A 22,935-nucleotide genomic window follows, 5' to 3' on the forward strand; every position below is an offset into this window, starting at 1 on the left:
GCGGGGCATGGACTGGCCAGCCGGTCTTCTGACCCAAGTGTGACAGCTTCATGAATTTCTATGATGCTATCACGCTCGGGTTGGGAAAGTCGCTGGCCAGTCCGTGCACTGTGTTCCGATCTCACTCCAATTTATATGGTTGTCTGACTGCGCTCTTAGACAGTCACTGGCTATAAAAGCAAACCGCCTCAACCAGTGATCAACTAAGAGGGCATTTCCAGCTATTTTTGGTTAAAATGTGATGCTGAGTCACTTCTGACAGACAAGACGTGAGTTGGAGAGTCAAGGAGTCTGGAGGGTACATCATAAACAAAGGGGTGAGACAAAGGCGTAGTCTGGTGACAGTCCGGGGTCAGAATTCCATGAAGGTAGCGGATCAAGACTAAGGGGTTAGTCAAAGGCAAATCCAAAGTTGGGCAACAAAGGTCAGAATATAAGAACTCAGAGAACACACCACTTGAGCATACCTACAACTGGCAATGTTCTAATCATTGCCAACCAGGTAAATAGCCAGGTAATAACCTAGAATCGGTGACACTTGGAAGAAGCCTAGCAGATTGGACAGCTGAGCTGTCATTCACAATACTGACAGCTCAACATGTCCCTGCCACAGATTGGGCGACTGAGCTATCACTCACAATCCTGATAGTTCATATCTCCACTGATTCTATAGCGAGGCTGAGCTGTCACTCACAGTATCCTTAGGAAGCAGTGAGTGGTGCAATCGTAACAAACAGAGAATTCCAGCCATTTTTGGTATGTCAATGAGAGCTGTGTTAGTAATTTACCAATAATTTATACTCACTTCTAAATCCATTGACCCTATTGACTTTTATCGGGGAACTTTGGGGTTTCCCTAATGGTGTTCATCATATCAGCAGACAATATAGTGAAGCTTGCTAAGCTATTGTGTCTGCCATCCTTGTAAGAATAAATGGCTACGAACAAAGTCTACATACCAGGTGTGAACACAGCCTAATAAGTCTTTTTTTACTACATCTAGAAACTACAGACAGATTTTTACATGCAGATTAAGCTGCATTGAAGTCATAAAGAAAAAACGTGACCATTATGATAAAACATTGTGAAAAAATGAAAAATATTACAAAGGTCCGAACCTAAGAAATTCATCAAATGTAAACATTTTTAAATGTTATTCCATGTAAATTCAATAATTGGGCAATTATTACTACACCAATGGAGGCAGAGAAACATACAAGAGTGAAATCCCCAAACACATCAAAAAAGAATTTTTGCCCTTTTTAGAATTTTATATTTACCATATTTAATCACATCAGAATAAATAATACAGCCACTCACCGCTGTCTTCAACAGTAAAATGGAAAATGTCACTGGTGGCGTTTTCCTTGCCTCGTAACACATAGCAGATCTTCATGTCGTCAATGTCCGCTGTAAGAAAACATAGGCATTTGCTTAATTCAAAACGTAATGACAATCAGTTACTAATAGATTTCTAATGATGAGAAGGACATTCATTTTACATTTTGCTTATGTTCACATGTAGCAAAAAAAGTAGAGTGCTGATGTAAGAAGAAGCTGCTCACATTGCTATACACCCTGCCTATCTGATCTAATACTGGCGACACAAGGAGTGCAAAGGTAAGAAGAGGCTGCTCACACTGCTGTCCACACTGTCTATCTGATCTAAAACCTGAGGTTAATAGAGGCTGCTCACACTACTGCCTACCCTGTCTATCTGATCTAATACTAGAGATACCAGGAGTGCTAAGGTAATAAGAGGTTGCTCACACTTCTGTACACCCTGCCTATCTGATTTAATACTGTAGTTACTAGGGGTGCTGAGGTAAGAAGAGGCTGCTTACACTGCTGTCCATCCTTTCTATATGATCTAATACTGGAGTTACCAGGGGTGTTGAGGTAACAAGAGGCTGTTCATACTACTGTCCATTGTTTCTATCTGATTTAATACTAGAGTTACCATGGGTGTTGAGGTAAGAAGAAGCTGCTTACACTGCTGTCCTTTCTTTATATCTGATCTAATACTGTAGTTACCAGGGGTGCTGAGGTAAAAGAGGACGCTGGCACTGCTGTCCTTCCTTTCTATCTGATTTAATACTGGAGTTACCAGGTGTGCTGAGGTAATAAGAGGCTGCTCACACTGCTGTCCTTCCTTTGTATCTGATATAATACTGGAGTTACCAGGTGTGCTGAGGTAAAAAGAGGCTGCTCACACTGCTGTCCTTCCTTTGTATCTGATATAATACTGGAGTTACCAGGTGTGCTGAGGTAAAAAGAGGCTGCTCACACTGCTGTCCTTCCTTTGTATCTGAATGTTGAATGATTGCTGTGGCCTCTAGATAACTTCACAGTATGTGGTATAGGTTATCTCCAGTGCACATGCTCACAAATACCTGTCTTATTAACTTTCTAGGACATGTTTCTGTCAGTGTAATAGAACAGCGGACATTTTAATTTACTAGTGATTAACCCCCTAGACAAAACACATGTGATTTGCTAATTAAAGGTATTTAGTAATTTATTTATAATGACATTTCCATTAACTTTATTTTTTCTCTCTCAGAGAAACCCTACAGGTGGAAATGCTCTGAACAATAAAAAAATTAGGCACTCAGACCATAAGGGTACTGTCACACAGTGGCACTTTTGTCGCTACGACGGTACGATCCATGACGTTCCAGCGATATCCTAACGATATCGCAGTGTCTGACACGCAGCAGCGATCAGGGACCCTGCTGAGAATCGTACGTCGTAGCAGATCGTTTGGAACTTTCTTTCATCGCTGGATCTCCCGCTGTCATCGTTGGATTGGTGTGTGTGACACCGATCCAACGATGCGTTCGCTTGTAACCAGGGTAAACATCGGGTTACTAAGCGCAGGGCCGCGCTTAGTAACCCGATGTTTACCCTGGTTACCATCGTAAAAGTAAAAAAAAAAAAACAGTACATACTCACATTCCGGTGTCCGTCAGGGTCCCTCGCAGTCTGCTTCCCGCTCTGACTGACTGCCAGCCGGAAAGTAAGCAGAGCACAGCGGTGACGTCACCGCTGTGCTGTGCTTTCACTTTACGGCGGCACTCAGTCAGAGCGGGAAGCAGACTGCGAGGGGACCCTGACGGACACCGGAATGTGAGTATGTACTGTTTGTTTTTTTTTACTTTTACGATGGTAACCAGGGTAAACATCGGGTTACTAAGCGTGGCCCTGCGCTTAGTAACCCGATGTTTACCCTGGTTACCTGGGGCCTTCGGCATCGTTGGTCGCTGGAGAGCGGTCTGTGTGACTGCTCCCCAGCGACCACACGACTTTCCAACGATCACGGCCAGGTCGTATCGCTGGTCGTGATCGTTGGAAAGTTGCAGAGTGTGACAGTACCCTTAGACCATAGATGAAAACACAACCAGTATCAATGTAAATCAGATAAAGAAAAGGGAAAATAATTTCTCCATGGTTCAGTAACTTATGATAGTCCTGATAGTAACTGGAAACTGCTTGAACACAGAAAAGAGGTTAATTAAGGTAATAACATAGCCGATATCAACCCTTTCATACCACACATTGAGGTCAAGCAATTGCCATGTTTGCCCATTTTAACCTGGTAATTTCCATTGACAGTTTAACTTTTTTAACGCTATCAGTGCCTGGGGCAGGAATCATCAAAGGAGAGTAACTTATCAGAAAATAGTTTAGCACAATGATTGAATGGTCCATTATCTGTAAGGGTACCGTCACACATTGAAATTTCCATCGCTACGACGTTACGATTCGTGACGTTCTAGCGATATCGTTACGATATCGCTGTGTCTGACACGCTACTGCGATCAGACACCCTGCTGAGAATCGTACGTCGTAGCAGATCGTTTGGAACTTTCTTTCGTCGCTTGATCACCCGCTGACATCGCTGGATCGTTGTGTGTGACAGCGATCCAGCGATGTCTTCGCTTGTAACCAGGGTAAACATCGGGTAACTAAGCGCAGGGCCGCGCTTAGTAACCCGATGTTTACCCTGGTTACAAGCGTAAACGTAAAAAAACAAACCGTACATACTCACCCGTCGGTGTCCTTCAGGTCCCTTGCCGTCTGCTTCCTGCTCTGAGTGCCGGCCGGAAAGTGAGAGCAGATCACAGCGGTGCTGCGCTCTGCTCTCACTGTACGGCTGCACTCAGAGCAGGAAGCAGACGGCAAGGGACCTGAAGGACACCGACGGGTGAGTATGTACGGTTTGTTTTTTTATGTTTACGCTGGTAACCAGGGTAAACATCGGGTTACTAAGCACGGCCTTGCGCTTAGTTACCCGATGTTTACCCTGGTTACCCGGGGACTTCGGCATCGCTCCAGCGCCGTGATTGCACAGTGTGACCGCAGTCTACGACGCTGGAGCGATGATTATACGACGCTGCGACGTCACGAATCGTGCCGTCGCAGCGATGAAAATTTCAATGTGTGACGGTACCCTAAGTCTCTACAAACATTTATCATGGAGGATAAGCTGGGGGAGTCAGAGACTCACTGATTAGGGGGAGATGCTGGCAAGTCTTCATAATAAAGCAGTGAACACTTCCCTTTGAACATTCCCCTTCACACATCCGCTTAAAAAAAACATATGAATGAGATGGTCTGATTTTACTCTCCGTGTGGTTTTCTCTCACGTTCTGTGTGTACCATCCCTGGGTCATCCATGTGCCATCTTTGTGTGAAGAGCGGTGATGTCAGTAACGTCAGATTTCGGGTCACGTCGTGGGAAGTGCTGGACTGCGTCAGACATACGAGGCAACTTTTCTATGTAATAAATTGGTGAACATGAGAAAGTGTCTTGTTTTTATTTCTCTCTGTTTATGTTTTTCAGATTTCCATTTGTGGACTATATCTGACTCCCTGGACTACGTCGGACCGGCCTTGTTTTTTTGTTTTTTTTTAAATAAATTGGTAAATCATGGAAAGAGTGTTTTTCAAAGTAAAGTATTTCTGTGTGTATGTTTTTTTCTTTTTATTACTGGTAAATTGGTAAATGGGGTGTTTTACAGATACCTCTCCATTACTAACACCAGGGATTGATGTCAGCTGTGTTTTTGGACAATTCACAGCTGACATCAACCTCATCTACCGTTACCCTGATTGCCAATGCACCAGGGCAATCGGGAAGAGCCAAGGCAAAGCACCAGAAATGGGGCATCTAATGTGTTGTGCCATTTTGGGGGAGGCTGCTGGCTGATATTTTTATGCTGGAAAGGGCCCAATAACCAGGGACCTTACAAGCCTCATAATAACAGATCACAGCTGTCTGCTTTACCGTTGCTCATTACCAAAAATGGGGGATTTTACCTCCACATCTTTTTTATTTATTTATTTATTTATTAGGTTAATCCATGCACAAAAAGAGATCCTCATAAAACTTTGGCTGCACATACCATGAGATTGGCCTAAGAGCTTTAAATCCATTACCTGGCTCTTAGAGTTCTTTGAGACTTAGCTACAAGAGCTTTGCACGGGCTACACAGAAGACTTTTGTCTTAGGAAGCATTTTCAGTGTATGTGTATGGTATGTACTGGGAAAGCTCCTGGGCATATACGTCAGATGTAACTATAGGAGGACTATCTATTCAGCTTTCTTCTGCCAGTGTATTTCTATCTATCTACTTGTATATTTTATATGCAAATTGACTCTTCAGTGAGAAAGAGAGCTTGAACTCTTGTACCACCTATTAGCAGCAATCCTAAAAGTCAATATTAACCCTTTAATGATCCTTACTATGATAAAAGACCAACCAGAATTTAAACTTGCAGACACTGGGTTTTGGGTCAATAGCTCCTCATCAATGCAAAGCATGAGATCTGATTTGAGAGGCTTCTGACTGGAATCTAAGGGTTAATGTTTCTCCTTGAGGGGCGTGACATGCCAGACATGCCAGTGTAAGGAGATTTATAAGCCATGCAATGCTCCTCTGGGAAATTATGCTAATTATCATGTTTTGTACTGATGAGGGGCAACACCCCCAAAACACTGTGTCTGCAAATTGAGATTTTGTTTCGGCTTTTATCATTAGTCATATGACAAGGCTCGTTAAAGGGTCAATATTGACTTTTAGGATTGCTACTTCCAATAGGTGGCACTAGAGTTCAAGTCCTCTTCCTCTCTGATGAGGCAATTTGCATATTTAATTTCCCAGAGATGCATTGCATGGCTTGTAAGCCTCCTTACACTGGCATGCCAGGTATGTCGCGCTCCACAAGGAGAAACGTTACCCCTTAGATTTATAATTTATAGAGTAGCAGACAAGCAAGACAATAAAAATCAGCACTAAATAAAAAGAGCAATGTCTATGGCACTGTATCGCAAATTTAGAAAAAAGAGCAGCACTAGTAAGAGACCACTTTTGACCTGCCGATCGGTCCTCTTTAACATGATGAGGTAAGAGTGGGCTGAGTCTACAAGTTGCAGTGGCAATACTAGATACTACAAGCCTGTATTTTACCGGCTAATGCTGGCAGCACAGGACACATGCCATTAGCTTTAACAAAGAGGGAAAATGTCCTTTCCCACAATTAGTTTAGCTCTGGAAGTAGCCAAAGTCATTAAGTGAGAAGATTAAATGTAGAGCATGTTGGATGTTGGATGGTGTGGAAAAGGTCACGCTGATAAAATCTCATGCAGTCGACCCAATTTACTATTCAACGCTGAGTAAGTACAGTAGCCTTAGGTTAAAGGTTAAAGTTTAAATGGGCTGAGAACAAAAATGTGTTAAAATAATAATAGAAGCAACATTTATCTATTGAAGCCTGTCTGTTCTGGAGGTCCACACCTGTCCTACCATGATACATACATCATTCAGGTGACCTATCCCTAATCTCAGCGATCTTGTGTCATACAGAGAAATGTCACCTGTATGGCCAGTGACTGGCTGCAGTGGTCATGTATGTAATATTCATGACATCATCATTGCAGTATTAGACTGGGACAATTGGAGTAGCAGAGGATTGAATGGATGACAATTTATTATTTTAGCTCACTTTGTGCCCTAAACTGTAAATCATATCAGAATTACCTTACCTTGCTCAGTAGTAAAAGGCCCCACAGCTGAGGCTATGTAAAGACGGCACAGCCACGGTCCTCGCCTTAAAAGTAGGCAAGATGGCGGCACTCACACAACATACCTAACTGACGGTTTTCTGGGCCGTCTCTAATCACATCAGACACTGAACAGTAACTGAACACGTTATATGACCGCTAGCACCTGGTGTGGGGGCCACTGTCATGCCCACATGGCCAAGCAAAGTGATCCATATGATGGCATGTACAGAGTTATGTGCCAGAACAAATTACGGCCTTTTAGTAAATATTCTCACATATTACTGCCATATAGTGCCAAGATAATACTACCATACACCGCCCATATAATACTGCTATATAATGTTTAAATAGTAGGCAATACTCAAATAATAATAATCTTGTATATGGAGCTGTACTCTGGAAATCTTTTAGGGAATAAATGCAGCAATGGTCGAACATGTGCATCTGCCAGTTAATTCAGACAGGACATAAATGACTCCTTCATGCAGAATACCCCTTTAAGAAGCTTACATAATATGGCTGTATACTGCACTTTAATTCCCAGATATTACCATTGTATACCACTAAGGCTGGTTTCATATATCTGTGTTTTACGTGTATGGACCCCGATGTACAGCGCCTAAAAGTAGTATTCAACCCCCTGCAGATTTAGCAGGTTTAATAAGATGCAAATAAGTTAGAGCCTTCAAACTTCAAACAAGAGCAGGATTTATTAACAGATGCATAAATCTTACAAACCAAAAAGTTTTGTTGCTCAGTTAAATTTTTATAAATTTTAAACATAAAAGTGTGGGTCAATTATTATTCAACCCCTGGGTTTAATATTTTGTGGAATAACCTTTGTTTGCAATTACAGCTAATAATCGTCTTTTATAAGACCTGATCAGGCCGGCACAGGTCTCTGCAGTTATCTTGGCCCACTCCTCCATGCAGATCTTCTCCAAGTTATCTAAGTTCTTTGGGTGTCTCATGTGGACTTTAATCTTGAGCTCCTTCCACAAGTTTTCAATTGGGTTAAGGTCAGGAGACTGACTAGGCCACTGCAATACCTTGATTTTTTGCCTCTTGAACCAGGCTTTGGTTTTCTTGGCTGTGTGCTTTGGGTCGTTGTCTTGTTGGAAGATGAAATGACGACCCATCTTAAGATCCTTGATGGAGGAGCGGAGGTTCTTGGCCAAAATCTCCAGGTAGGCTGTGCTATCCATCTTCCCATGGATGCGGACCAGATGGCCAGGCCCCTTGGCTGAGAAACAGCCCCACAGCATGATCCTGCCACCACCATGCTTGACTGTAGGGACGGTATTTGTTATGATCCTTAGTGGTTGAGGATCACAAATTACTCCAGCTAAGTAACATACATAGGACAAGCTCTAGGGAGGTGGCAAACTGGACTGACCGCAAATCTGAACCTATCCAAACACACTAGAAATAGCCGGTGAACGTGCCTAAAAATCCTAGACGTCTCGAGCCAGCCTGAGGAACTAACTACCCCTAGAGAGAAAGAAAGACCTCTTGCCTCCAGAGAAATAATCCCCAAAGATATAGAAGCCCCCAACATATAATAACGGTGAGGTAAGAGGAAGGCACATACACAGGGGTGAAAACAGATTTAGCAAATGAGGCTCACTAATACTAGATAGCAGAAAATAGTAAAGGGGTCTGTGCGGTCAGTAAAAAACCCTTACAAAATATCCACACTGAGATTTCAAGAACCCCCGCACCAACTAACGGTGTGGGGGGAGAAACTCAGTCCCCTAGAGCAACCACCAAGCGAGGAAATCACATTTTAGCGAGCTGAACTAAAAAAATAATAAATGCTGATAATCAAAAAATGATCAAACAAAAACTTAGCTTGTCTTGGAGAGACTGGGAGCAAGGTAGTCACAAGGAATCTGAAGAGCACTGAATACATTGAGAGCAGGCAAGGAACTGAGTATCCAGGTGAGCTAAATAGGAAACCAACCAAGGATCACGAACCAGCTGATGCTGCCAACCTGCAGAAAGACAACACTACACAGTACCGCTTGTGACCACTAGAGGGAGCCCAAAAACAGAGTTCACAACAGTACCCCCCCTTGAGGAGGGGTCACCGAACCCTCATCAAGACCCCCAGGGCGATCAGGACGAGCCGCGTGGAAGGCACGAACCAAATCGGCCACATGAACATCAGAGGCGACAACCCAGGAATTATCCTCCTGACCATAGCCCTTCCACTTCACCAAATACTGAAGCCTCCGTCTAGAGATACGAGAATCCAAAATCTTCTCCACCACATACTCCAATTCGCCCTCGACCAGCACCGGAGCAGGAGGCTCAACAGAAGGAACCACAGGTACCACATACCTCCGCAACAAAGACCTATGGAACACATTATGAATGGCAAACGATGCTGGGAGATCCAAACGAAAAGACACCGGGTTAAGGATCTCCAAGATCTTATAAGGACCGATGAAGCGAGGCTTGAATTTAGGAGAGGAGACCTTCATAGGAACATACCGAGAAGACAGCCACACCAAATCCCCAACACGAAGTCGGGGACCCACACCGCGGCGGCGGTTGGCAAAGCGCTGAGCCTTCTCTTGTGACAACCTCAAATTGTCCACCACATGGTTCCAAATCTGCTGCAACCTATCCACCACAGAATCCACCCCAGGACAGTCAGAAGGCTCAACCTGACCCGAGGAAAAACGAGGATGGAAACCAGAATTGCAGAAAAAAGGCGAAACCAAAGTAGCAGAACTAGCCCGATTATTAAGGGCAAACTCGGCCAACGGCAAAAAAGTCACCCAATCATCCTGATCAGCAGAAACAAAACATCTCAAATAAGTTTCCAACGTCTGATTAGTTCGCTCGGTTTGGCCATTAGTCTGAGGATGGAAGGCCGACGAAAAAGACAAATCAATGCCCATCTTAGCACAAAAAGTCCGCCAAAACCTGGACACAAACTGGGATCCTCTATCAGACACAATATTTTCAGGAATGCCGTGCAAGCGAACCAGATTCTGAAAAAATAGAGGAACCAAATCGGAGGAAGAAGGCAACTTAGGCAAGGGCACCAAATGGACCATCTTGGAAAAACGATCACACACCACCCAGATGACAGACATTTTCTGAGATACCGGAAGGTCCGAAATAAAATCCATGGAAATGTGCATCCAAGGCCTTTTCGGAATAGGCAAAGGCAAAAGCAAACCGCTGGCACGAGAACAGCAAGGCTTAGCCCGAGCACAAATCCCACAAGACTGCACAAAGGAACGCACATCCCGCGACAAGGAAGGCCACCAGAAGGACCTAGCCACCAAATCTCTGGTACCAAAAATCCCAGGATGACCCGCCAACACCGAAGAATGGACCTCGGAAATAACTCTGCTGGTCCATCTATCCGGGACAAACAGTCTCTCTGGTGGACAACGGTCAGGTCTATCCGCCTGAAATTTCTGCAGCACTTGTCGCAAATCTGGGGAAATGGCAGACAAAATCACTCCCTCTCTGAGAATACCAGCCGGCTCAGAAACTCCCGGAGAGTCAGGCACAAAACTCCTAGAAAGTGCATCAGCTTTCACGTTCTTCGAACCAGGCAGATATGAGACCACGAAGTTGAAACGGGAGAAAAACAACGACCAACGAGCCTGTCTAGGATTCAGGCGCTTGGCAGATTCAAGGTAAATCAGATTTTTGGGATCAGTCAAGACCACCACACGATGTTTAGCTCCTTCGAGCCAATGTCGCCACTCCTCAAATGCCCACTTCATAGCCAACAACTCCCGATTACCAACATCATAATTCCGCTCGGCAGGCGAAAACTTTCTTGAAAAGAAAGCACATGGTTTCATCACAGAGCCATCAGAGCTTCTCTGCGACAAAACAGCCCCTGCTCCAATCTCAGAAGCATCAACCTCGACCTGGAAGGGGAGAGAGACATCTGGCTGACATAAGACTGGAGCTGAAGAAAACCGGTGCTTCAGCTCCCGAAAGGCCTCCACGGCCGCAGGAGACCAATTAGTCGCATCAGAACCCTTCTTGGTCAAATCCGTCAAAGGTTTAACCACGCTAGAAAAATTAGCGATGAAACGACGGTAAAAATTAGCAAAACCCAAGAACTTCTGAAGACTCTTAACAGACGTGGGCTGAGTCCAGTCATGAATAGCCTGGACCTTGACTGGGTCCATCTCCACAGTAGAAGGAGAAAAAATAAAACCCAAGAAGGAGACCTTCTGTACTCCGAAGAGGCATTTTGAGCCCTTCACAAATAAAGCATTAGCACGCAGGACCTGAAACACCATCCTGACCTGCTTCACATGGGACTCCCAATCATCAGAAAAGACCAAAATGTCATCCAGAGAAACAATCATAAATTTATCCAGATATTCTCGGAAGATGTCATGCATGAAAGACTGAAACACAGAAGGAGCATTAGAGAGTCCAAAAGGCATCACCAAGTACTCAAAAAGGCCTTCAGGCGTATTAAATGCTGTTTTCCATTCATCTCCCTGCTTAATGCGCACAAGGTTATACGCACCACGGAGATCTATCTTGGTGAACCAACTGGCACCCTTAATCCGAGCAAACAAATCAGACAATAGTGGTAAAGGATACTGAAATTTGACTGTGATCTTATTCAGAAGACGATAATCTATACAAGGTCTCAAAGAACCGTCCATCTTGGTCACAAAAAAAAATCCTGCACCAAGAGGGGAAGAGGATGGGCGAATATGTCCCTTCTCCAAAGACTCCTTTATATAACTCCGCATCGCGGCATGCTCTGGTATAGACAGATTAAAAAGTCGTCCCTTAGGGAATTTACTACCAGGAATTAAATTTATAGCACAGTCACAATCCCTATGAGGGGGCAGGGCACTGGACCTGGGTTCATCAAATACATCCTGGTAGTCAGACAAAAACTCAGGGACCTCGGAAGGAGTGGAAGAAGCAATAGACACCAACGGAGCATCGCCATGAATTCCCTGACAACCCCAACTTGACACAGACATAGCTTTCCAATCTAAAACTGGATTATGAGCCTGCAGCCATGGCAGACCCAAAACAATAACATCATGCAAATTATGCAGAACAAGAAAGCGAATCACCTCCTGATGTACGGGAGTCATGCACATGGTCATTTGCGTCCAATACTGAGGCTTATTCTCAGCCAATGGCGTAGAATCAATTCCCCTCAGAGGAGTAGGAAATTCCAAAGGCTCCAGGACAAAACCACAGCGCCTGGCAAATGACAAATCCATCAGATTCAGGGCAGCACCCGAATCCACAAAAGCCATAACCGGGTAGGATGACAAAGAACAAATCAAAGTAACAGACAAAATAAATTTAGGCTGCATAGTACCAATGGTGACAGGTTTAGCGATTTTTTTTTAAGCGTTTAGAGCATGCTGAGATAACATGAGTAGAATCACCACAGTAAAAGCACAACCCATTTTGACGTCTATGACTTTGTCGCTCAATTCTGGTCAGAGTTCGGTCACATTGCATAGACTCAGGTCTCTGTTCAGAAAATACCGCCAAAGGATGAGCAGATTTGCGCTCCCGCAAACGCCGATCAACCTGAATGGCTAAAGCCATAGAATCACTCAGACTTGTAGGGGTGGGAAACCCCACCATAACATTCTTAACGGCCTCAGAAAGACCTTCTCTGAAATTTGCAGCCAGGGCACACTCATTCCATTGAGTAAGCACCGACCATTTCCGAAATTTTTGACAATACACCTCTGCTTCATCCTGACCTTGAGAGATAGCCAGCAACGCTTTTTCTGCCTGCTTCTCAAGATTAGGCTCCTCATAAAGCAGTCCAAGAGCCAGAAAAAATGCATCTACATTAGGCAATGCAGGATCTCCTGGCGCCAGAGAGAAAGCCCAATCTTGAGGGTCGCCACGCAACAAGGAGATAACAATTTTAACTTGCTGAGCGGAATCACCAGAGGAACGAGGTCTCAGAGATAGAAATAACTTACAATTATTCTTAAAGTTTAGAAACCTAGATCTATCACCAGAAAACAACTCAGGAATGGGTATCTTTGGTTCTGACATAGGGCTATGAATAACAAAATCCTGAATACTTTGCACCCGTGCAGTCAGATGATCCACACTAGAAGTCAGAGTCTGAACATTCATGTCTGCAGCTGAGCTCAAAACCACCCAGAGTTCAAGGGGATGAAAGAAGCTAAACAGACTGCAGCAAAGGAAAAGCGGGAGGAGGGAAAAAAAAAAAATGTACTCAGGTCTTCTTTTTATCCCACTTCTGCGATGCATTAAACACTTTTTGGCCTGCTCTACTGTTATGATCCTTAGTGGTTGAGGATCACAAATTGCTCCAGCTAAGTAACATACATAGGACAAGCTCTAGGGAGGTTGCAAAGTGGACTGACCGCAAACCTGAACCTATCCAAACACACTAGAAATAGCCGGTGAACGTGCCTAAAAATCCTAGACGTCTCGAGCCAGCCTGAGGAACTAACTACCCCTAGAGAGAAAGAAAGACCTCTCTTGCCTCCAGAGAAATAATCCCCAAAGATATAGAAGCCCCCAACATATAATAACGGTGAGGTAAGAGGAAGGCACATACACAGGGGTGAAAACAGATTTAGCAAATGAAGCCCACTAATACTAGATAGCAGAAAATAGTAAAGGGGTCTGTGCGGTCAGTAAAAAACCCTTACAAAATATCCACACTGAGATTTCAAGAACCCCCGCACCAACTAACGGTGTGGGGGGAGAAACTCAGTCCCCTAGAGCAACCAGCAAGCGAGGAAATCACATTTTAGCGAGCTGGACTAAAAACATAATAAATGCTGATAATCAGAAAATGATCAAACAAAAACTTAGCTTGTCTTGGAGAGACTGGGAGCAAGGTAGTCACAAGGAATCTGAAGAGCACTGAATACATTGAGAGCAGGCAAGGAACTGAGTATCCAGGTGAGCTAACTAGGAAACCAACCAAGGATAACGAACCAGCTGATGCTGCCAACCTGCAGAAAGACAACACTACACAGTACCGCTTGTGACCACTAGAGGGAGCCCAAAAACAGAGTTCACAACAGGTATTCTTGGGGTCGTATGCAGTGCCATCCAGTCTCCAAACGTCACGTGTGTGGTTGGCACCAAAGATTTCGATCTTGGTCTCATCAGACCAGAGAACCTTGAACCAGTCAGTCTCAGAGTCCTCCAAGTGATCATGAGCAAACTGTAGACGAGCCTTGACATGACGCTTTGAAAGTAAAGGTACCTTACGGGCTCGTCTGGAACGGAGACCATTGCGGTGGAGTACGTTACTTATGGTATTGACTGAAACCAATGTCCCCACTGCCATGAGATCTTCCCGGAGCTCCTTCCTTGTTGTCCTTGGGTTAGCCTTGACTCTTCGGACAAGCCTGGCCTCGGCACGGGAGGAAACTTTCAAAGGCTGTCCAGGCCGTGGAAGGCTAACAGTAGTTCCATAAGCCTTCCACTTCCGGATGATGCTCCCAACAGTGGAGACAGGTAGGCCCAACTCCTTGGAAAGGGTTTTGTACCCCTTGCCAGCCTTGTGACCCTCCACGATCTTGTCTCTGATGGCCTTGGAATGCTCCTTTGTCTTTCCCATGTTGACCATGTTTGAGTGCTGTTCACAAGTTTGGGGAGGGTCTTAAATAGTCAGAAAAGGCTGGAAAAAGAGATAATTAATCCAAACATGTGAAGCTCATTGTTCTTTGTGCCTGAACTACTTCTTAATACTTTAGGGGAACCAAACAGAATTCTGGTGGGTTGAGGGGTTGAATAATAAATGACCCTCTGAAAAAACTTTTCCCAATTTAAAAAAAAAATAAACAAAGAAATAACATTCTTTTTTGCTGCAGTGCATTTCACACTTCCAGGCTGATCTACAGTCCAAATGTCACAATGCCAAGTTAATTCCAAATGTGTAAACCTGCTAAATCTGCAGGGGGTTGAATACTACTTGTAGGCACTGCATGTGCTGGCTGCGGGTCTCCAGCTCCAAACTCAACTGCCTTAGGGCTTATGCAGACGTCGAAGCAATCGGTCTGAGCAATGCACAGACTGGCCGCAGCTCTCTCAACCCGAGAATCACAGCTTCATATATGTCTGTGTAGCTGTGATGCTCGGGTTTGGAGAGCAGTGGCCCTTAAATAGTTATATATGAGACTGTTGAGTATGGATCAATACAGTGTGTACATGGACCGTGGAAAACAGATGAGTGAAACTGGCCTAGTACAGAATGGTTTTAGTCCGCTTCTAGGATTCCCAACCTAAGCACTTTAGAAAATGGGAGCCCTCAGCAATAGCCCAGTTTGCCACCTCTGAAAAGTGCCTTGGGGTCATCATCCATCTTTTCTCCTCTCCTGAATGGCAGAGCTTCAAGTCCCACTTGCTCTGCTTCCATATTGCATCTTAGCTCAGTCACCAGTCAGGACTTCAGAAAGAGCTGTAGCTAAATGACCCCATACACATTAGATAGCTATTAGCCAACAGGTACCTCTCCTGAGCCCCTCAGATACAGGACTGTGTGGCTCGGCCAAGAGCTCATGTATCCTCTATGATAGTAGTGGCTTACCTACTGGAGAACAAAAGGATCGGTCATTGGAAATTCCTACAGCCACATCCTACTCTCCCCTGACTGCTGGCAGATACCGCTGATCCTGTAGATACTGCTGATATCAGCAGGTTTGCTCTAATGTGTATAGGGGCATTAAAGGCATCCATACACATAACATAAAAGTCGGCAGAAATGGCTGATTTCGCCCCTAATGAACGATCGTTGGCTTGGTGAAATGAAAAATTGTTGACTTTGACCAATGTCTGATCATTATCGTTCAGAAGACCCATCGGGTATGTTGGATATTTTTGGCCTTTGGTAAGCACAGCGTGCATCATTGACCGAAAAATCCAGTTACGGTCGATGTGATTTCAGATATTTTCTTTCTCCATTGACGAATGACCGTTTGGCTAATGTGTATAGGGACATTAAGATATGAAGCTGAATGATGGGGTAAAAGTATACAGTACATATTTTTGTCTTTTATCTTCTAGTGACTTTTAATTTTCCAATAAGTAATTACTGATAATAAAAAGTGCATCATTTTTTTTCTATACTTATATCAATATCTTTGTCCTTTTTTTCTATACTTTTATCGTTGAACCTCACTGCAAACTGTTGATGGAGATAAACCCTACGTATCTCCAGCATATTAGATATAAAATTATATACATATTTTTTTTTATAGGTTCATAATTATCTGGACTATATTTATTCAGCAGTTACATTATTTCATAGCACTGATTTTCAGGATTTAACGTATGCCTGCAGGGTGCACAAACCAGTCCAGGCTTGAGTCGGGGGAGTAGAATCACCGAACGCCAGCAGGTTCAAACTCATATCCTGTGTTATGGCTCTTCCTAAATATGATCCATCTGGAACCGCTCCAGCAATTACAGAGTTAATAATTGCTTGTTACAGAATTGTGAACTGGGAGATCAAAAGCTGAAGATACCGAAATGACATGCAACAGATTGCAAGATGGCTTCATCCCACCACTAAAATAACATTTTGTCAATCTTGTTAAGTATTTAATATGATGAGATTTCTTCCGAGCTTACCTATTGCTAGATGTCTGGCACTTTTAACCCCACTGCAATTAGTAATATTGATTTATATTCTGCCGCCGGTACCGGTATCATGGCTGAATGCTGCCCGGCAGGCTGAGCTTTGAACTAGATCCATTTGGCATTGGTCATTTGCGAGTTTCAGTGCTGAAGACCTTCACTAAGCAACTTTTGCTATTTAAAGTGTTTTTTAATCCCCACACAGCTGCCGATCTTCATCTCCATGCGGTCACAATGAAGCAACTGTACAGAGAGATTCAAGGCAGAAATGTAGGGAACCTGAGACACTGAATATGCAGTCTGATCTGCCACCATCACGACACAGAGCAGGATGAGCTGAGGTTGATTTATAGATTTATGAGTAGAGATGAGCGAATTTGCTCGGTTCCCTCTCATTTGGAAAACTTTAGCGCTTGCCAAATAAGCTGCAGCGGGAACCTGGCTTCCTGGAGCGCTCTGGCTGATCAGCTGATCGGCACAGCAGATGCACGTGTCACGGCTATGTGACAGTGACGAGACATGCCTGGAGAGCCCAACAAACAGGCTCTCCATGCATGTGTCGTGACTGTGACGCAGCCGCGACATATGCAGCTGCGGCACCGATCAGCCGATGCGATCCAGGAAGCCAGGTTCCCGCTGCAGCTTATTCGGCAAGCGATAAAGTTTGCCGAATGAGAGACGACTCGAGCAAATTAGCACATCTCTATTTATGAGATAAAATTTTGTATAATTAGTTCTGTTAGGAGTCGAGTTTCCTCTGCTGCACAGGGGGAATCTCGATCCGTCTCTGCTGCGGTCTCCCATTCTCCTTCGGCCGCAGTGGAGCCTGCTCAGCGGAGACGTCGGTCCCAGCGTCTCGCTGAGTCTGATTCAGTGCAAAGGGTTTTTGCTGCCTCTCCAGGCTCTGCTATTGTACCCTGCACTGATCTACGGCGAACAGGCTTTTCTGGGACTAAGTCCTGCTTTGCACACACTGAGCATGCCCAGGGTAAGATCTCTCAGTGGAGATCAAGGGTCACATGTTCAGGTACTGCAGCCAACTCTATTGGTCTTTCTAGTAAGGTCCTGTAGGTACGCAGACTCAGTAGCAGTCTCTCATTGGTCCTCTTCTTTAAGGTCCTGTACATGCTGCAGCTATTTAAGGCTCGCATGGCCGCACGGCCATGCGCTAGTATCTTCTAAAGTTACATGCTTTGCGCCACTGTGGGCATATGCGTGAATGTGTTCAGGGATCCGGCTGAAATAAGCCCCTAGCATGCTGGCACCTCCGGCGAGGAGATTGTGTATGAGAGTATTCAGGGACCTGGCTGAAATAAGCCTCTAGAATGCTGGCACCTCCGGCGAGGAGTGTTGTGTACATGCATGACCACTGACTGCTCTCTTCTGGGTAGTTAGCCTGTGTCTCTGTGAGAGTTAACAGGGCGCAGAGCTTTGCTTTCTCGGCCGCTCTGTGAAGCTAACAGAGCAGGTTAATACCATCATATAGTGCCGCCATTTACTTAGCGGCAGGATATTTCCTGCACGGTGGATCCCGGGTTGTGAATGCACCAATCACATCAATAAATATATTCGGTGCATTCCGCAAACCCTAACAGTATACTAGCGCCAGGATCTGGCTAAGTAATGGCGGACGAACAGCGATTGCAGGGGTACATCCAGCTGCTGGAGGGCCAGTTGGCGTCTCTCGAGCGTGCAACCTCGGCAGTGGATGTTACCGCAATTGCTGTTCAGGCTGCTAGCGTAGCTGCAGCAGCTTTACCCACTGCCACCTCTGTTCCGACCTTATCCCACCTTCCGTTGCCTGAAAAATTCTCTGGGGACAGTAAGTCCTGTAGGGGATTCGTGAGCCAGTGCGGTATACATCTCGAGCTCCTGGCTGCACGTTTTCCCACAGAGCGGGCAAAGGTGGGATTTGTAATTTCTCTCCTGTCGGACAGAGCTTTGGAGTGGGCTACGCCGCTGTGGGAGCGCAACGATCATGTGGTGCAGAGTGTTCCTCGGTTTCTAGGCACTCTGAAGCAGGTCTTCGTAGGACCTCAAGTCTCCCATGATACGGCGCTCCAACTGCTGGCATTGATTCAGGGTTCGACCATGGTCAGCCAATTTGCCATTCTCTTCCGGACTTTAGCGTCTGAGTTGGAGTGGTCAGATAAAACCCTCATCCCAGTATTTTGGAGGGGGCTGGCTGACCATGTGAAGGACGCTTTGGCCACTAGGGAGATTCCCGCTACACTGGAGGAGCTCATATCTATATCAACTCGCATAGACCTTCGTTTTCACGAGCGAGGGTTGGAGCGAGCCCAGTGTAAGCAGAGGTTTCTGCTGGCTCCCACCTTCGCCAGACCTTTGGAATCTCCGGTTCAGGCGCCCGAGTCACATGAGGCCATAGAGGGGTCGCGAGCGGGGTCTAAGTCCCTGGCCGCTCGTGCCCTTAAGGTCTGTCATGTTTGCCGGCAGTCCGGACATCTTGCCTCCAAGTGTCCGCAGCGGTCGAGGAAACGTCAGCGTCTAGTGGCAGTTGGAGGAGGTACATTAGACACAGCGACGTTTACCTCAAAATTGTCCTTCAAGGGGACAATTACCATAGGCCCATCCACTCTTATGGTAGAGCTTTGCGTGGACTCAGGGGCGGAGGGTAATTTTATGTCATCCGCTTTCGCTCAGCGACACGCAATACCCCTGGTGATGCTCGCCAAGCCAATAACCATTCGAGTGGTAAATGGGTCGACACTACCTTCACAGATTACACACCAAACTATCCCTTTCACTCTTTCTGTATCTCCATCACATCAGGAGATTATTTCTCTTTTGGTCCTTCCTGAGGGAGTTGATGAGGTCCTGTTGGGGATACCCTGGCTTCGTTTTCATTCTCCTCATATAGAGTGTTCCTCAGAGAAAATTTTGGGATGGAGTAAATCCTGTGAGGGTAGATGTCAGAGGGAGTGCGTTCAGGTTGCCACAACTGAAGTACCCGCAGATCTTTCCTCTCTCCCCAAGCACTATTGGCCTTATTCGGACGTGTTCTCCAAAAGGGCTGCGGAGACCCTTCCGCCTCACCGCCCCTATGACTGTCCTATCGATCTCTTGCCTGGTGCTGAGCCTCCCCGGGGTCGAGTCTATCCGTTATCTCTCCCAGAGACACAGGCAATGTCTCAGTATATCCAAGAGAATCTGGCAAGAGGTTTTATTAGGAAGTCAGTGTCACCTGCAGGGGCTGGGTTCTTCTTCGTGCAGAAGAAGAGTGGAGAATTACGTCCATGCATTGACTACAGGGGTCTTAACGCCATCACCGTTAAAAACAAGTACCCACTACCCCTGATATCTGAGCTCTTTGATAGGCTACGGGGAGCAAGGGTATTTACTAAATTAGATTTGCGGAGTGCTTATAACCTGATTCACATCCGTGAGGGGGACGAGTGGAAGACGGCTTTTAACACCAGGGATGTGCACTATGAATATCTGGTGATGCCCTTCGGGCTCTGTAATGCCCCAGCCGTTTTCCAAGACTTTGTGAACGACATCTTCCGGGAGATGCTCACCACCTCGGTCGTAGTCTATCTGGATGGTATTCTCATCTACTCTCCAGATATTGACTCCCACCGGAGAGATGTTCGCAAAGTCTTCGACCTCTTACGGGCAAACTCCCTCTACGCCAAGTTGGAGAAGTGTGTGTTTGAGCAGGAGTCCTTGCCATTCCTTCGTTATATCATCTCTGCCCAGGGTTTGGCTATGGATCCTGCCAAACTACAGGCTGTGATAGACTGGCAGGAACCCCATTCACTTAAAGCGGTGCAGCGCTTTATGGGGTTCATCAATTACTATCGCCAGTTCATTCCACACTTTTCAACTTTGGTAGCTCCCTTGGTTGCCCTCACCAAGAAGGGAGCAAATCCCAAGTTGTGGTCGGAGGATGTCTCCAAGGCATTCCTTTCGATTAAGTCACACTTCGCTAGCTCTCCTATTCTACATCGCCCCGATGTAGATAAGCCATTTATAATGGAGGTGGATGCCTCATCCGTTGGTGCTGAAGCAGTCCTTTTCCAAAAGGATGCTCAAGGTCGGAAGCATCCTTGCTTCTTCTTCTCCAAGACCTTCACACCAGCGGAGAGGAATTATTCCATCGGGGACAGGGAGTTGTTAGCAATGAAGTTGGCTTTTTCTGAGTGGAGACACCTCTTGGAGGGAGCTCGCTTTCCCTTCCAAGTATTCACCGACCACAAAAACTTGGTGTACATACAGACGGCCCAGCGGCTGAATTCTCGCCAGGCCAGATGGTCCCTGTTCTTCTCCCGGTTCCATTTTACTCTCCATTTTCTCTCTGGGGAGAAGAACATTCGTGCCGACGCTCTCTCCCGCTCCGTAGTGTCATCTGAGGAGGAGGATGAGGAGCCTCGGCTTATTGTCCCCTCTGAGAGCCTGAGAACTGTGGCCCCGGTTTCGCTAGAGTCCATGCCCCCAGGCAAGACTTTCGTACCAGAGAATTTGTGACCGGAGGTTCTCTCTTGGGCTCACTCGTCCAGAGTGGGTGGACATTTTGGAACCAAGAGGACATCTGAGCTTTTGGCGAGGACGTACTGGTGGCCGCATATGGCCCGTGACGTCGGGGACTATATTCGGGCGTGTGTCTCCTGCGCCCAGAATCGGTCTTCACGACAACAGCCCTGCTGGGTTACTTTACCCCATGCCGGTGGCAGACAGGCCCTGGGAGATGGTCGGGATGGACTTTGTGGTGGGTTTGCCGAAGTCTCGCGGCTGTACCATCATTTGGGTCATCACCGATTATTTCTCGAAAATGGTGCATTTGGTGCCTTCTGCACGGGCCTTGGCGGCGTTGTTCATTAAACATATCTTCCGCTTACATGGAATGCCTGATAAAGTTGTCAGCGACTGGGGTCCCCAGTTTGCGTCTCGGTTTTGGAGAGAGCTCTGCCGTTTACTCAGCATAGAGCTGAATCTCTCCTCTGCATATCATCCCGAGACGAATGGGTTGGTAGAGAGAACCAGACTCTGGTGACATACTTATGACATTTTGTCTCTGCTAGGCAGGATGACTGGGCATCTTTGCTACCTTGGGCGGAATTTGCCTTGAACAACGCCGTAGCCGATTCCACTGGTCAGACTCCTTTTCTCCTTAATTACGGCCAGCATCCGCGTGTCCCTGTGCCCATGCCCGTGTCATCCACCGATTCTAGGGTGTCAGACGGTGGAGGCACATGACATCTGGGACCGCACACAGGATGCCATCCGGGCCTCCAAGGAGAGAATGAGGGTCTCGGCTGATACACACCGGCGCCCCGCTCCGACCTTTGCTCCTGGTGACTTAGTGTGGCTCTCCGCCCGTAACATCAGGCTGCGAGTTGAGTCCACTAAGTTTGCGCCTCGCTACATTGGCCCGTTCAAGGTTCTGGAACAGGTGAACCCTGTGGTCTACCGTTTGGCTATTCCTCCACGCCTTGGTATCACCGATACCTTTCATGTTTCCCTCTTAAAGCCCGTTCATTTGTCCCGGTTTTCTGAGTCATCTGCCGGGACATCGGGTCCATCCACGGATGAGTTTGAGGTGAATGCTATCGTGGGGTGCAAAGTGGTACGTGGCAAGAAATTTTATCTGGTGGATTGGAAGGGTCACGGTCCAGAGGATAGAACCTGGGAGCCTGTGGAGCACATTCGGGCTCCGCTGCTCATTGCAGCTTTTGAGCGTAACGAGGCTCAAAGAGGGGGGGGGCCCTAGGAGGGGGGGTAATGTTAGGAGTCGAGTTTCCTCTGCTGCACAGGGGGAATCTCGATCTGTCTCTGCTGCGGTCTCCCATTCTTTTTCGGCCGCAGTGGAGCCCCTAGAATGCTGGCACCTCCGGCAAGGAGCGTTGTGTGCATGCATGACCACTGACTGCTCTCTTCTGGGTAGTTAGCCTGTGTCTCTGTGAGAGTTAACAGGGCGCAGAGCTTTGCTTTCTCGGCCGCTCTGTGAAGCTAACAGAGCAGGTTAATACCGTCATATAGTGCCGCCATTTACTTAGCGACAGGATATTTCCTGCACGGTGGATCCCGGGTTGCGAATGCACCAATCACATCAATAAATATATTCGGTGCGTTCCGCAAACCCTAACAAGTTCTATTCATTTAATTTAAATCTCTTCATATTGTGAGCTTAAAAGTCCAGTGGGTGGCCCTAATCAGTGACTGACTAACACTGTATCTCTGTAAGAACGGTCGTCAACGGAAGGTTGTCAATCACTGAGACTCCATTGGACTGT

At 46.1% G+C, this 22,935-nt stretch overlaps 1 protein-coding gene across 1 annotated transcript in view; it reads right to left on the minus strand.

Annotated features, from left to right (window-relative positions):
• FREM2 (FRAS1 related extracellular matrix 2) overlaps positions 1-22,935 on the minus strand; it is a 285,657-nt gene that overhangs the window by 232,066 nt on the left and 30,656 nt on the right. The window contains exon 2 of the mRNA XM_077298181.1: positions 1,321-1,410. Coding sequence (XP_077154296.1) covers positions 1,321-1,410 — 90 coding nt within the window. The remainder of the gene's footprint in view (positions 1-1,320; positions 1,411-22,935) is intronic.

The sequence above is a fragment of the Ranitomeya variabilis genome, chromosome 3, assembly GCF_051348905.1.
Source record: "Ranitomeya variabilis isolate aRanVar5 chromosome 3, aRanVar5.hap1, whole genome shotgun sequence".
NCBI lineage: Eukaryota > Metazoa > Chordata > Amphibia > Anura > Dendrobatidae > Ranitomeya > Ranitomeya variabilis.